This window comes from Ovis aries, chromosome 1 (assembly GCF_016772045.2).
Source record: "Ovis aries strain OAR_USU_Benz2616 breed Rambouillet chromosome 1, ARS-UI_Ramb_v3.0, whole genome shotgun sequence".
NCBI lineage: Eukaryota > Metazoa > Chordata > Mammalia > Artiodactyla > Bovidae > Ovis > Ovis aries.
In genome coordinates this window covers 77,482,249-77,496,780 of record NC_056054.1, presented here as the reverse complement: position 1 = coordinate 77,496,780, position 14,532 = coordinate 77,482,249, and the positions used below count along the sequence as shown (strand labels likewise).

General features: G+C 36.8%; 1 protein-coding gene across 2 annotated transcripts in view; it reads left to right on the top strand.

Moving 5' to 3' along the window:
- The first annotated feature begins 127 nt into the window (after positions 1-127).
- SASS6 (SAS-6 centriolar assembly protein) overlaps positions 128-14,532 on the top strand; it is a 41,170-nt gene continuing 26,765 nt past the window's right edge. For both annotated transcript variants that reach the window (XM_004002230.5, XM_060412045.1), the window contains exons 1-7: positions 128-288; positions 5,354-5,414; positions 7,301-7,380; positions 7,796-7,900; positions 12,110-12,281; positions 12,941-13,006; positions 14,063-14,182. In XM_004002230.5, coding sequence (XP_004002279.3) covers positions 224-288; positions 5,354-5,414; positions 7,301-7,380; positions 7,796-7,900; positions 12,110-12,281; positions 12,941-13,006; positions 14,063-14,182 — 669 coding nt within the window. In that variant the 5' untranslated portion in view covers positions 128-223. The remainder of the gene's footprint in view (positions 289-5,353; positions 5,415-7,300; positions 7,381-7,795; positions 7,901-12,109; positions 12,282-12,940; positions 13,007-14,062; positions 14,183-14,532) is intronic.

The following is a 14,532-nucleotide window of genomic DNA, read 5'->3' as shown; positions in this document are numbered from 1 at the left end:
GGAACTTTACCACCTCAGCTTCGTAAAACCGGAAGAAGTTGATGGTGGCCGGCGAGGGCCAAACCTCCTTCGTATTCCCTCTGTTTCTCTTTCCCCGCCTCCTCCGCGGAAGCAGAGCGGCAAACTCAAACTTTACAGGACCCGGAAGTCGTTCAGCCTAATATCGCGGGCCGGGCCTGTTGTGTTGTATTTTTTCGCACACCTGCCAGGGCAGCGGTTCAGCATGAGCCAGATTTTGTTCCAGCAGCTCGTCCCGTTGCAGGTGAAATGCAGAGACTGCGAGGAGAGGTGAGGTTCGCGTTACCCCATGCCCGTGGGTGGCGGTTGGGGTCTGGCCAAGGGGAAAGATGGCGGCCCCCGCCAGTGCGCAGCGGCCTGCGGCAGGGTATCCAGCCGGAGTCCCCGGAGAGAGACCTATCTGGGACCCGGCTCTCTAAGCAAGTTCTCCGTCGCCAAGAAGAGAAGTGTGTGAGGAATGGGACGCTGACTTGCATCACATTAATTTAAAGAAAAACGTATCTCTGAACGTTATCGTGGACATTATAGCCCTTTGCTCTTTGACAGATAAGAATTGCTGCTCAGAAAATTAATTTACTCGAGGGCTTACGAGTTCAACGCAGGGCGGACACTAGAACTCAGGCCTTGGTTCCCAGCCATTTTTCCACTCTTTTTTGAATTATATTGGAAGTAAATTAAGCTTCGATTTAATCAACTAGATGGTATATTGCTTTTTTTTCACATTAGTTACTAGAAATAAGATAAGTTACTTTTAATAGACTAAAGACGATTGGGGAAAACCGTAAATTCATTTATCCATTAAACAAATATTGCATATTTGCAAAACACCTGCTGGGCACTGGGATGCAATGGTCAGGAAAAAGTCCTTGCGTTCGTGGAGTTCATATTCTAGTGGGGCAGGAAATAGTTTCACAGATAAATGCAAAATTACAACTTTGACAAATGAAGTGGTGCTGTTGAGGCTTAAGTAGAGTGATCTTGGCGAGAAGTCAGGAGACTTCAATTTTGTCTCAATTCCACCAGATTGGCAGCTGTCTCATTTGTAAAACTGATTTTTCTCATTTGTAAAACTGATATAACATGCCTACCTATGATTGTTTGTTAGGAGGATCAGGTGTGGAAATGTGGCTAAAAATGAAGACATTGGTATATTGAGCTACCAATAATGTGAAACGGGTGTATAGTTCAGAATTAGGTTCAAAATCAACTGGCAGGCCAGGCAAGGAGATGGTACCAAGACCAGCAGCTGTTAAGTGGAGATTTATAGGTTAGTTGGTGGTTCTTTCTCCAGTACTCTTGCCTGGAAAATCCCACGGATGGAGGAGCCTGGTAGGCTACAGTCCATGAGGTTGCTAAGAGTTGGACCCGACTGAGCGATTGGTGCCGCCCAGTATGGGAGCCAGTATATGGAGCAACTGTAGTTGACATTTGAAATGGATCTAAAGTGAACTAAGGTACAAAAGAGTAAAATGCACACTAGACTGAAGACTTACTATGAGAAACAAAGGAATGTAAAACATTTCAATTTTTATATTATGTGTTAAGATGACAATATTTTGATATGTAGGGTTAATTAAATATATAACAAATTTATCTGTTTCTTTTATTTTTTTTTAATGTGACTTCCAGAAAATTAAAGATTACATATGTGCCTTATATTTGTGGCTCCATTGTATCTCTGTTGGATAGCCCTGTTCTAGAATGATTATAGAAAGGAGAAAGAAAGGTGGGGGGCATACTTTCTAATTCCAGTATTGAAGCTCCTTAGCCCATTACCTTTTTTTGTAAACAAAGTTTTATTAAATTCAGCCATTCTCATTTGTTCAAGAATTGTCTGTTGCTGCTTTTGTGGTATAGGAGGAGAAATGAATAAATGTGACAGAGACCTTATGGCTGGCAAAGCCGAAAATATTTACTTTCTCACCCCTTATAGATAAAGTTTGCCAACCTCTTATGGGAAAAATAGTCCAGACTTAAGTAGTCAAGGCCAGTTCAACTCAACAAATATTTATGAAAGCCTGCTATGTACCAGGCACTGTCCTAGGTGCTGAGAATATAAAGCTCTTCTCCTTATCACCTTCCTCCAATGACAGCAACAGCAACAAAACTATTTTCATTCTAGCTCTCAAGGAACTCACTTTAATAGCGGAAACAAAAAGTTCTTCCATTTAGAGGTAGTATAGCACAGGTTAGGAGTTTAGGCTCTGATAAACAACAAGATCCAGGACTATATTTAATATCCTGTGATAAACCATAATGGAACAAAAATGTGCAGAAGAAAATGTATGTATGACTGAGTCACTTTGCTGTATAGTAGAAATTAATACAACATTGTAAATCAACTGTACTTAAATTTAAAAAAAAGGACTTATAATCCCTCTGTTTTCTACATTAAAAAAAAATAGGCTATGGAGCCGCACTGTTTAGATTCCACTTTACCAGTTACTGCTTGATTCTATACAGTTTTTCTTACTTCTCTGTGCCTCATCCTTATAATTTATAAAAATAAAGTATCTGCTTCGTGGGATTATTATAAGCATAAAATAGTACATATAAAGTAGTTAGAACAGTGCCTGGAACTTAAGAGCATTCACTAACCTACTCACTGGCTATTATTGAAGAATGATTAATGCATGAAGTAATGTAAAGGAACTAAAGTCATCGAGAAAAAGGAACTTCAGTTGAAGACAGTGATAGTGCTCAGAGAACTGTCTGGAGAAAAGTGGTACAAAATTTCGAAGCCCATGGTTTGACACCAACCTGCTTTTTCATTTCTTTTTTCCCCTAAGCTCGTCTTCCCAATATAGCAGTCATGCAGGGCTATGTGATATCCTGAGTGTACCTGATGCTCTCTTAATACTTTACCTTTACTCCAGCTCTCCCTTCTACCTCAGATGCTTTTTTTCCCATGACTTCTATGTCTGTCTTAAATTAATTCTTTATAAGAACGTTTTCAAAGTTGCCTAAGTTGAAATTAATTGTCCTTATTTGTTTGTTAGATAGCATGGTATAAGTGAAAGATTTGAGTTCAGATTTGGGCTCTGTAGTGTGATCTTACCCAAATTTGCAACTCTATGCATTTCAGGTTCTTTCTTTGAATGACGGAGATAATATTTACTTAACAAGATTGTTGTTAAATAAGTTGATATAAGCAGGGTGCCTGGCAGACACCTAATAGTTAGTGTATGTATTAAAGCCGTAGAATACCATCAGAAGCAAATCTAGGATAAAGTCATTTAATATCATCTCAATATGAGGTCATGAACTGTGTTTATTTCTGTTTGTATCCCTGGCACCCAGCATAGTACCTGGCGTAGAGCAGCTTTTGTTTGAATTGAGAGTTTAAGGTCAGAACTATTAGGTAGCAGAGGTGGCTAGAATCCAGTTCTGCTAATGCCAAATCTAACTGACAGGAAGGATGTTATACAGATTTATGACATTTATTTTGAGAAACAGCATTTTTAAAATTGTTTTTTAAACTTGTTTTATACTGTTCCCATGATGTTCACCATTACAGTGGAGAAAAGATTTCTGATTTCAGATCCTCTGAAAGCTCACATTTTCCTACAAGTTATTGCTGTGGAGGTTTTTGAACTGAATGTGGGGAATAGTTTTAATTTTGGGGGTTCTCCTCTTTTTTCTCCCATCATCTAATGCATATAGGCTTTTGAAATGTGTGTGTTGCTCGCTCAGTCACGTCCTACTTTTTGTGACGCCATGGACTGTAGCCTGCCAGGCTCCTCTGTCCATGGAATTCTGTAGGCAAGAATACTGAAGTGGGTTGCCATTTCCTACTCCAGGGGATCTTCCTGCATCTCGTGCATTGGCAGGCGGATTCTTTACCACCGAGCTACCTGAGAAACCCACACATTTTAAAAAGTGTAAAGTTATCAACCACAGTGTCATATCACTATGGCAGTATGTACTAGGAAAAGCTTCAGAAGGTGAAAACCAAACATAATGACATTGTAGAGCTGAATGGCCCTCACAAACCTGACTCAGTTCACTTTTCTTATAAGTTAGGAAATTGAAAGTCGTCGTGTTCCTCTCCCGCCCACCACTGCCTAAGAATACGTAAATGGAATTGGAGTAGGAATTTAATATTTTCACATATATTGCTTTAGGTACTAGAAAAATAGAAATGAAATATTCTCTTATTTAAAGATAATTCTTCCTATCTTTGTGCTATTTACAGGTACTGTTCTTTTTTAGGTATTAATATGCAAATTATGGTAATCTCATCATGTGAACTAAAATTTAACATCTAATCATATGTTCAATAAGAAATTTAACTAAAATGACATACATTGAATCAATGTAAACTGCAAGTCAGCATAAAAGACTAAACTATTGAATCTGGCCTGAGTCAACTATTACCAGGTTTTTCCATCAACACTCAGTTGTTATGGCTGTACTTCTGTGGTAGAATGTGGAAAAAGTTTAAAACACATCTTTAAAAAAATAATATTGAACAAATTCGGTTTATTTTCCCTGCACATCAAGAAAAGACCATTATTATTTAATTCTAGCAGAATAGTTTGAGAACCACGTGTGCAGAGATGTTTTTTCACCATTACCCCTTTATTTCCTGAGTTTTTTTTTTTTTAACATTTTTGCTCAGTTTGAACAGCTTTATTTATATGCCTCTGTTTGATACTGAATTTTCTAAGACGAGATATAGAATGTGCAAAAAGCTGTGTTTTTTGTTTTTTTTCTTTTAGGGTTTAGAGTTACTCTAGGATTAGATAGATAATTAACTTGTTGATAGTACTTATATCATATGGAGAGTCCATTGAGCAGTGTAGTTTGTGGATCTGAAACATTTGTGTGTGTGTGTATAATAAGGAAAGTGAATATGTTATCTTATTTCCTTGTTTGTAGACATTCGAGAGTATTCTAATTTTCAAATGATATCTCAAATTAATTTGGTGATTTCATTTTTTTATTTTTTATTTATTTTCAGTTCATATTTTTATGTAAAAAATCGTTGTAAACCTGATGGTTTGCTTTTCAGTAGATGCTATTTGAAAATCAGTCCAGTGAGGTTGTATACCAAGCTAATAATAGGCATTCCATATCATTTATTTCATTTATCCTCACAACAGCCTCTTTTTACAGGAGAAAAAATTTAGCATCAGGTTAAAAGCCTGATTACTTGTGGAAAAACAGGAAGTTAAATTTCAAATCCATTGTGTTTTCCACACATGTATTCATAAGTTAGGGACAACCTATGGAGGATCTTGTGGCTTAAAATGGAAAATGTTAGCTATGCAAATGGTAGTGATAATTTATGCATGTGAATGTTTCTGATAGTTGGGCATATCTTTTCATACAGGAGAGTGAGTATTAGACTGAGCATTGAACTGCAATCAGTTTCTAACCCTGTTCACAGAAAGGTTGGTATTACATATTTTTAAATAAATATTTTTCTGAAATATGGCAATTTTGTACATTATAGTTTTCATTCTTTAAGAATGTGATATCTTTTGTTAATATCATCTTGCTTTTTAATTTTGGGCCATTTAATAACTTGCAGATCTGGGATGGTGAAATCTAAGACAACAACCAAGAGATATTGTACCATGTATTTCTAAAGCATGCAAGAGTTGGTGATTGGGACCACAGTCTCCTTAGGTTTTCCCCATTTCATATTTTTGGCTGCATCACATAGCTTGAGAGATCTTAGTTCCCAGTTCAGGGATCAAACCCATGTCCCTTCCATGGAAGTTGGGAGTCCTAACTGCTTGGGAATTCCTTCATTGCATTTTTTAAAGTTACTCAAATATATATTGCTATCCTGTAGAACTGGCATTTCATATGAATGTGAGTATAGAATGAATTGAAGCACTGTAGGGAGATATTCTTGAATCTTTTTGCCTCTTGACAATAGTTGTTAAGACATCAGTCTTATCTGATTTAAAAGTGTGAATCATTAACAGAGATGTGATATAGAAAGGAGGGTGAAGAAATACATCTGTTTTCTCTGTGTTATAGCTTTCCCTTAACATATTCAAGGATCTAATAGTATCAGCTTCAGGTTTTTTTTTTTAATAGCATCTTGGGGTGGGTTTAAAAAAATATTTAAATAAAGCTGCTTTAAAAACAGGGCCTTCTGAGACAGAGCAAATACCTAGATTGCTAATTTTCCAGGGTGAAAAACTGAGAGTGAAAGTCGCTCAGTCATGTCCGACTCTTTGAGACCCCATGGACTGACCCTGTGGATTATACAATCCATGTAATTCTCCAGGCCAGAATACTGGAGTGGGTAGCCTTTCCCTTTTCCAGGGGATCTTCCCAACCCAGGGATTGAACCCAGGTCTCCTGCATTGCAGATGGATTCTTTACTAGCTGAGCCACAAATTTTCTGGGCAAGAGATTATATATTCTTATATTTATTCCTTATGCCTGCTGTACCTCTTTATTTTCTAGCTCTATTCATAAGTGGTTTAGATTTTTCTAGGACCTTAGCGATTCCTCAGTAGCCACAAGTATATTTTATTTCAAGGCAGAAACTTAACCTGAATGCTTGTGCTTTATTAGTGCTCTGACATCTTGCTAGTCCTGTTTGCCTTCTGCCAGTGTTTTCTGAAGTACAGGACTTTTCTGTTGGCTTTAGATGCTGTGATGATTTGCCATACAGTAAATTTAATACCTGAAAAGTGGTCTTTGTGAAAGATATTCACTTCAACTTGAAAACAGATGGGGGTTCCACATCGGTGGCCACCTGGAGTGGTAGAGAACAGGCTTTTAGGAAGAAAGCCTGGCAACCTGTCACCTGATACCCCTGTCCTCTGCCTGAGAAACAAATGCTCCTTTCTTATCTAGGGTAGATAACTGTCATTTCTGCTGATGTATTTGCCATTTTGGAAATACCAGACAATTAACTTGAGGAAAACTGAAAATATACTTGAACGTGACATCAGTGGTAAAGAATATTTCTGTCATGTTATGTTAGTGGAGCAAGAGGTAGGTCTGAACTTTCCTAAGCCTCTGATAGAATGATATTCATCAGCTTTCAGCTCCTAGCATTTAATTAACTATTACAGACTCCATCACTTCTCACCTTGCACCCCATGTGGCTCTCAGTGAGCAGAGTATCCATCCCTGTTTAAGATGCTAAAATCTCCAAAGACATTAAAAACCTAGCAGCACCAGAGAACAGAGCCATCTGAGCTATAATAGAGATACATTGATGCTATTATGATTTCACTTCCATGGAGGAAGAAATTACTCTGAAAGCCAGATCTACTGAAGACATTAAAAATAACAATCTTTCTTTTAGGATTTAGTTATCCGTCTGACTGATGATGCGGATCCATTTTTTCTGTATAACCTTGTTATTTCAGAGGAAGATTTTCAGAGGTAACTAAATTTATTTTTCTGATCTTACACGTAATCTAAGAATAAGTAAGTTTTAAAGTTTTATGTGTCAGTGCTATTCCTTTGAAACACATACTCATTAGGAACAATTAAATATTTGGGGATCACTGGACTATTTATACTGTAATTTTTCAGGCTGTTTTTGAAAATACATATTTCATAGATTATTAGCATTCTGTTTAAAACAGCTCAGAAATTTGGAGCTTCATCTAGATTTATTGACCTTTTCCCTCCCATTGAATAAGCTCTATAAAAATCAAAGTTTTCTAGTTTAGTTCTTGACGATGATGGGTGTTCAGTAAATAAAAAAATAACTTTTCAGGATGTTATTTATAATTAACTGCATGCAGTAATTAAAATTCTAAAAAAAAATTTTCTTTTCCTGTCTTCTGTATAGTTTAAAATTCCAGCAAGGTCTTCTGGTAGACTTCTTAGCTTTCCCACAAAAATTCATAGATCTCCTTCAGCAGTGTACTCAAGAATATGGGAAAGAAATTCCAAGGTAAGTCTCCAAGGTAATAATTCCAGGAGAGCATTATTATCATTAAACTTGTCTCGAGACATACTCTTCTTTGTAAGACAAGTTGATAGCAAAATATTCTATGTATTTTGAGTATCTGTGTCTCTCTTCAAAGCTGTGCTAAGAGCTTCATAAATCTCAAATTTATAAAACCAGAAATATTTACCTCCTAATTTTCATATCTTGACAAAGCCATTAAAGTTACCTGAAGTATTTAATAGCATCAAGTATATATTTTTTCCCAAGGTTATATTCTATTTATAGTTATTATAAAATGTTGCCATATTCCCTGTGTTTTACAATATATCCTAGTAGCTTATTTATTTTATACATAGCAGTTTGTACCTCTTAATTCCCAATCCCTGAATTGCCTCCGCGTTCCCTCTGCCTGCTGGTAACCATTAGTTCTCTATCTCTGTTTCTTTTTGTTACATTTACTAGTTTGTTGTATTTTTTAGGTTTCTCATATAAGCGATATGTAGTATTTGTCTTTCCTGACTTATTTCACTTTAGCATAATACCCTCTAGGTCTGTTCATGTTGTAAATGGCAAAATTTCATTCTTTTTCAATAGCTGAGTAGTATTCTGCTGTGTGTATACACACACACACACACACACACACACATCGGGAATATGTGTATACCACATCTTCTTGATTCATTCATCTGTTGATGGACACTTGGGTTGCCTTCATATCTTCAGTTCAGTTTAGTTCAGTCGCTCAGTTGTGTCCGACTTTTGCGACCTCATGGACTGCAGCACGCCAGGCCTCCCTATCCATCACCAGCTCCTGGAGTTTACCCAAAGTCATGTCCATTCAGTTGGGGATGCCATCCAACCATCTCATCCTCTGTCGTCCCCTCCTCCGCCTTCAAACCTTCCCAGCATCAGGGTCTTTTCAAATGAGTCAGCTCTCCTTATCAGGTGGCCAAAGTATTGGGTTTTCAGCTTCAGCATCAGTCCTTCCAATGAATATTCAGGACTGCTTGCTTTAGGATGGACTGATTGGATCTCCTTGCAGTCCCAGGGACTCTCAGGAGTATTCTTCAACACCACAGTTCAAAAGCATCAATTCTTTGTCTCTCAGCTTTCTTTATAGTCCAACTCTCACATCCATACATGACTACTGGAAAAACCATAGCTTTGACTAGATGGACCTTTGTTGGCAAAGTATCTCTGCTTTTTAATTTGCCTTCTAGGTTGGTCATAACTTTTCTTCCAAGGAGCAAGTGTTTTTTAATTTCATGGCTGTAGTCACCATCTGTAGTGATTTTTGGAGCCCCCCAAAATAAAGTCTGTCATTGTTCCCATTGTTTCCCCATGAATTTGCCATGAAGTGAAGGGACCGGATGCCATGATCTTAGTTTTCTGATTGTTGAGTTTTAAGCCAAGCTTCATAATACTGCTATGAATATTGAGGTTCATCTATCTTTTTGAATTAGTGTTTTTATTTCAAATATGAACCCAGGAATGGAATTGCTAGGTCATATGACAGTTCTATTTTTAGTTTTTTGAGAAACTTCCCTACTGTTTTTCACAGTCCAGCAGTGTTGGAAAGTTCCCCTTTTCTACATGCTTGTCAGCATTCATTATTTGTGTTCTTTTTGATGATAGCCATTCTGACAGATGTAAGGTAATATCTCATTGTGGTTTTGATTTGCATTTCCTTGATGATTAGCTATGTTGAGTATCTTTTCAGGTACCTGTTGGCTATCTGTATGTCTTTGAAAAATGTCTTTTCAGGTCTTCTGCCCATTTTTTAGTCAGTTTGTTTATTTTTTTCATGTTGAGTTGTGTAAGCTGTTTATATAGTTTGGATATTAACGCCTTATTGGTCATATCATTTGCAAGTATCTTCTCCCGTTCAGTAGATTGTCCCTTTGTTTTGTTGGTGTTTTCCTTTGCTGTGCAAAAGCTTTTTAAGTTTGATTAGGTCCCATTTGTTTGCTTTTATTTACTTTTGTTTTAGGAAACAAATTTTAAAAAATGCTACAATTTATGTTAGAGAGTGTTCCACCTATGTTTTCTTCTAGGAGTTTTATGATTTCTGGTCTTACCTTTTGGTCTTTAATCCATTTTGAGTTTATTTTTTTTAAAGCTCTATTTATTTGTATTTGGCTGCACTGGGTCTTTGTCGCTGCGCTTTCTCTAGTTGCGGTGTGTGGGCATTGATGCGGCTTCTCTTAGAGAGCATGGGCTCTAGGGCACAGTCTGCAGTAGTTGAGGTGTGTGAGCTCTAGAGCGCAGAATCAGTAGTTGTGGTGCAGGGCCTTAGTTGCTCACAGCATGTGTAGTCTTCCCAGAGCAGAGATTGAACCCATGTCTACTGCATTGGCAGGGAGATTCTTAACCATTGGTGTGTGTGTGTTAGTTGCTCAGTCGTGTCCAACTTTTTGTGACTCCACATACTGTAGCCCCCCAGGCTTCTCTGTCCATGATATTTTCCAGGCAAGAATACTGGAGTGGATTGCCTTTCACTTCTCCTGAGGAACTTCCCAACCCAGGAATTGAACCCTGGTCTGCATCGCAGGCAAATTCTTTACTGTTTGAGCTACAGAGACCACTGGGGAAATCCGAGTTTTATTTTTAGATATGATGTTAGAGAATTGTTTATTGTTCTTTTACATGTAGCTGTTCAGTTTTCTAGCACAACTTACTGAAAAGACTGTCTTTCCCCATTGTGTATTTTTGCCTTCTCTGTGGTAGGTTAGTTAATTATAAGTGTGTGGGTTTATTTCTGGGCTCTGTTCTGTTCTATTGATCAGTGTCTGTTTTTGTGCCAGTCTGCCAAACCAGACTGTTTTGACTTCATAGCTTTTAGTAAGGTCTGAAGATAGGAAGCGTGATTCATCTAAGTAGTCTGTTCTTTCTCAAGATTGTTTTGCCTAGGTCTTTTGTGTTTCTATGTTGCTTTGCTGCTGCTGCCAAGTCACTTCAGTTGTGTCTGACTCTGTGCAAGCCCATAGACTGCAGCCCACCAGGCTCCTCCATCCTTGGGATTCTCTAGGCAAGAACACTGGAGTGGGTTGCCGTTTCCTTGTCCAATGCATGCATGCGTGCTATGGAGCTTCAGTCGTGTCCGACTCTGTGCAACCCCATAGACGGCAGCCCACCAGGCTCCTCTGTCCATAGGATTCTCCAGGCAAGAATACTGGAGTGGGTTGCCATTTCCTTCTCCATACAAATTTAAAAATTTTTTGCTCTAGTTTTGTGAAAAATACCATTGGAGAATGGATGGGGATTGCACTGAATCTTTCCGTTGCCTTGGGTAGTGTGGTTATTTTAACAATATTAATTCTGTCAATCTATTTCACTATTTACACGAATTAATCCATGGTATATCTTTCCATCTCTATTGTCTTTGATTTCTTTCATCAGTGTCTTGTGTTACAGTTTGCTGATTGCAGGTCTGCCTTCTTCTTTAGGTAGGTTTATTTCTAGAAATATTATTCTTTCTGGTGCAGTTGTAAGTGGAAATGTTTCCTTAGTTTCTCTTTTTGATAGTTTGTTGTTAGTGTTCAAGTGTCTGTTTTTCTGATGAACTCGGACAAAGGGAAGAATAAGATTTGGGGTCCAAGTGTATCCATATTTGTTTAGTACTAACACTGATCCTTTCTTTGTAAAGCTTTCCAACCTTTTATCTATAAGTTTCATCAGTTGGTGATTCTGTTTGAATGAATTATTTCATTAGTAAGTACAAAATTATGTTTTTCCAGTTCTTTCTTTCTGTATTTATTAGGTCTAATTCTTCTATGAAAAATAACTTCCTTCGTCAGTAAGAGCCATTTGATTACTCTGAAAATTCATACAGAAAGGGATAAAATGCTCAGTTCTTATTTTTAAATTGTCAGTTTTCAGAGTAAGGATTGTTACTCTAGTTAGTTTTGTGGTTTCAGTGGGTTTTTGATTTGTTTTTATGTTTAGTCTTTCGCTTTCTTTCCTTATCTGTTTCTTATCATGAACTCATGGACATTTATATATTCATTGTTTTCAATCAGTGAATAAGTATCCATTTTGCTATTTACATTAATCCAGTTTTACTGTTGGGAGTCCTTTCATGTTGGCCCCTATGATTCCAGCATGCTCCCTTTTCTGATCCTTTTAATCATTGATAATCCAGTGGGGCTCATGATTCAATGGGAGAGTTGTCACTGTCTCATAAATGTGTTATGTGACACTTTCTCTTCAAAGGTTTTTGCTGCAGTTAGTTTCAACAGAAGCTATTTTGGATAACTCACCTGCTCTTTTAAATGTGATAGAGACAAATCCTTTTAAGCATCTGACACACCTCTCACTAAAACTTTTACCTGGAAATGATGTGGAAATAAAGAAATTTCTAGCAGACTGTTTGAAATGTAGTAAGGTAAGATTTAAATTTAAATTATTTTTTAAAAATAAGGCCCAAAGGTCTCTGGTAATCCACTGAAAAGCTATATTGCTACTAGATTTTATTTTCTGACTAAAATCTTTTAAAAGGTATCCAGGAAATTTTTATAACACACACAGACTTTATTTTATTGTTTTAGGCACAGTTCTAGAAGTAAAACAGACCAGGAATTAAGAAACTTAGGTCCTAGGGTTTTTACTAATTTTCTGTGACCTTGAGTGGGTCACTTAAGCTCGTGGCATCGTGGTTTCATTAGCTCGTGGATATGTATGGAAATATTTACCCTCTGAGCTATGTTAAACGAGATAAAATATATGAAAGTATCTTGAAGATTACAGAGTGCTCTATAACTATATAAAATATATGCTCAAGGAAACAACATTGGGATGCCTCTTGAGTGTTTTCAGAAAGTCAAATACTATGAATCAGCACATCTCTGGATTTAAGGTTAGGCAAATCCAGGGGTCTTGGCAGTGCAGATTCTGACTCAGAAGGTCTGAGGTGGAGCCTGAGATTCTCTCTTTGTAACAAATGCCCAGGCTGGTGCTGATGCTATATACGTCATTGCACTTTGTGTAGCACAGCTACAAATGATTAAATTGTAAGCTGCATAATTTTATTATTTTTGTAAATAGGAAGAAAAATTATCATTAACGCAATCATTGGATGATGTTACCAGGCAACTGAATTTCACCCAAAAGGTAATTCAAGTTTCATTTTTTCTTTGTAAGTCATCCAAATATGGGCTCTGAATTGCTTCTTAAATCGAGTCTAGGCTTTTATGTATTTTTATTTTCAAAGCATGCTACCGTTGAATTCATCCTCCTTTTTGTCACCCTTTGCCTACCAGTTAATTGTCTTAATCTGTGCTTTTTCTTCTTACTCTATCCAAACATTTCTGTTATCCCCAATATATGACACATTCTCTCCAAGTCTTCATTAAATAATGTATAGTATTTGTCACATGTTAGTTCTGCTCCTCTTTTTTTCACCTCATTCTTCTTGTCTAAATGGCATTTCAGTTCCTGTCTTCTAAATCTTTCCTTCCTTCTGTTTAGAATTAATTCTTCTGGTAGATTAATCATCATTTCAATAATAGCTTCTCTTTGAAATTGAGGATAAAAGTATCTGATTAGCTGCATGGCTTCAGATAGAAAATTTTTCTGCACCGTATGGCCCATCTTGGGAACCTGTGTTACTGGTTTTTAGGTGTATAAGTAAACTACAGTTGACCTTTGAACAACGCAGGGGTTAGGGACATCAGCCCTTCGCACAGTTGAAAATCCTTGTGTAAGTCTGTAGTCAGTCCTCCATACCCGTGTTTCCACATCCTCAGGTTCAGCCAACCATGGCTTGTGTAGTACTGTAGTATGTATTTATTGGAAAAAAACTGAGTATAAATGTACCTGTACATTTCAAACCTGTGTGTTGTTTAAGGGTCATCTGTACTACTGATGACTGACTTGCTCTACCCTGGGTTGCTTTATTTCTTAATGCCAGAGGAGAGGATTGAGTGGTGAAGAGCCAGATTTAACTAAAAGGTTAGTGATAGTTATACTGTGGGCCATGTTAACTCTAAAATTGCTTTTATTCTAGTCTTAATTTCTTTAAATACAGAGAAGTCTGTGTAAGAAAAGACTTTGAGTGTAAGAAAAGATGTGATGTCATTTTCTTTTACATCCTTTGCAAATATGATCATGTTCCAATCTAATAACATATTCAAGAATTTTAATATTTTGTGCTGAACTCTACTATAGACATTATCAGAAAAGATCCAAGAATTAGATAAGTTACGGAATGAATGGGCATCGCACACAGCAACATTGTCAAATAAGCATTCTCAGGAACTGACGAATGAGAAGGAGAAAGCTTTGCAGGTATGAATATTAAAAAATGGAAAAATATTTTGTTATTGTTGTTAGTCACTTTGTTAATAATTTTCAAACAGTATAAAACTATGTAAAAATTGTCTCTCCTTAAAAATCTTAATTACCCAGAGATAACTTCTAAACATTCTGATGTTTGTTTTCCCAAATTTTTCTCTATATATGTAAATAATATATAATTTATAAATACTCATTTATATTTATAAATTTAGAAATATGTAAATTGGGAGATATGTACACACACATATCTGAGTTTTGGTTTTGTTCTAAGCTAACGGGGTTCCCACCACTTCATGGCAAATAGATGAAAAAGCGGAAACAGTGTCAGATATCATTTTCTT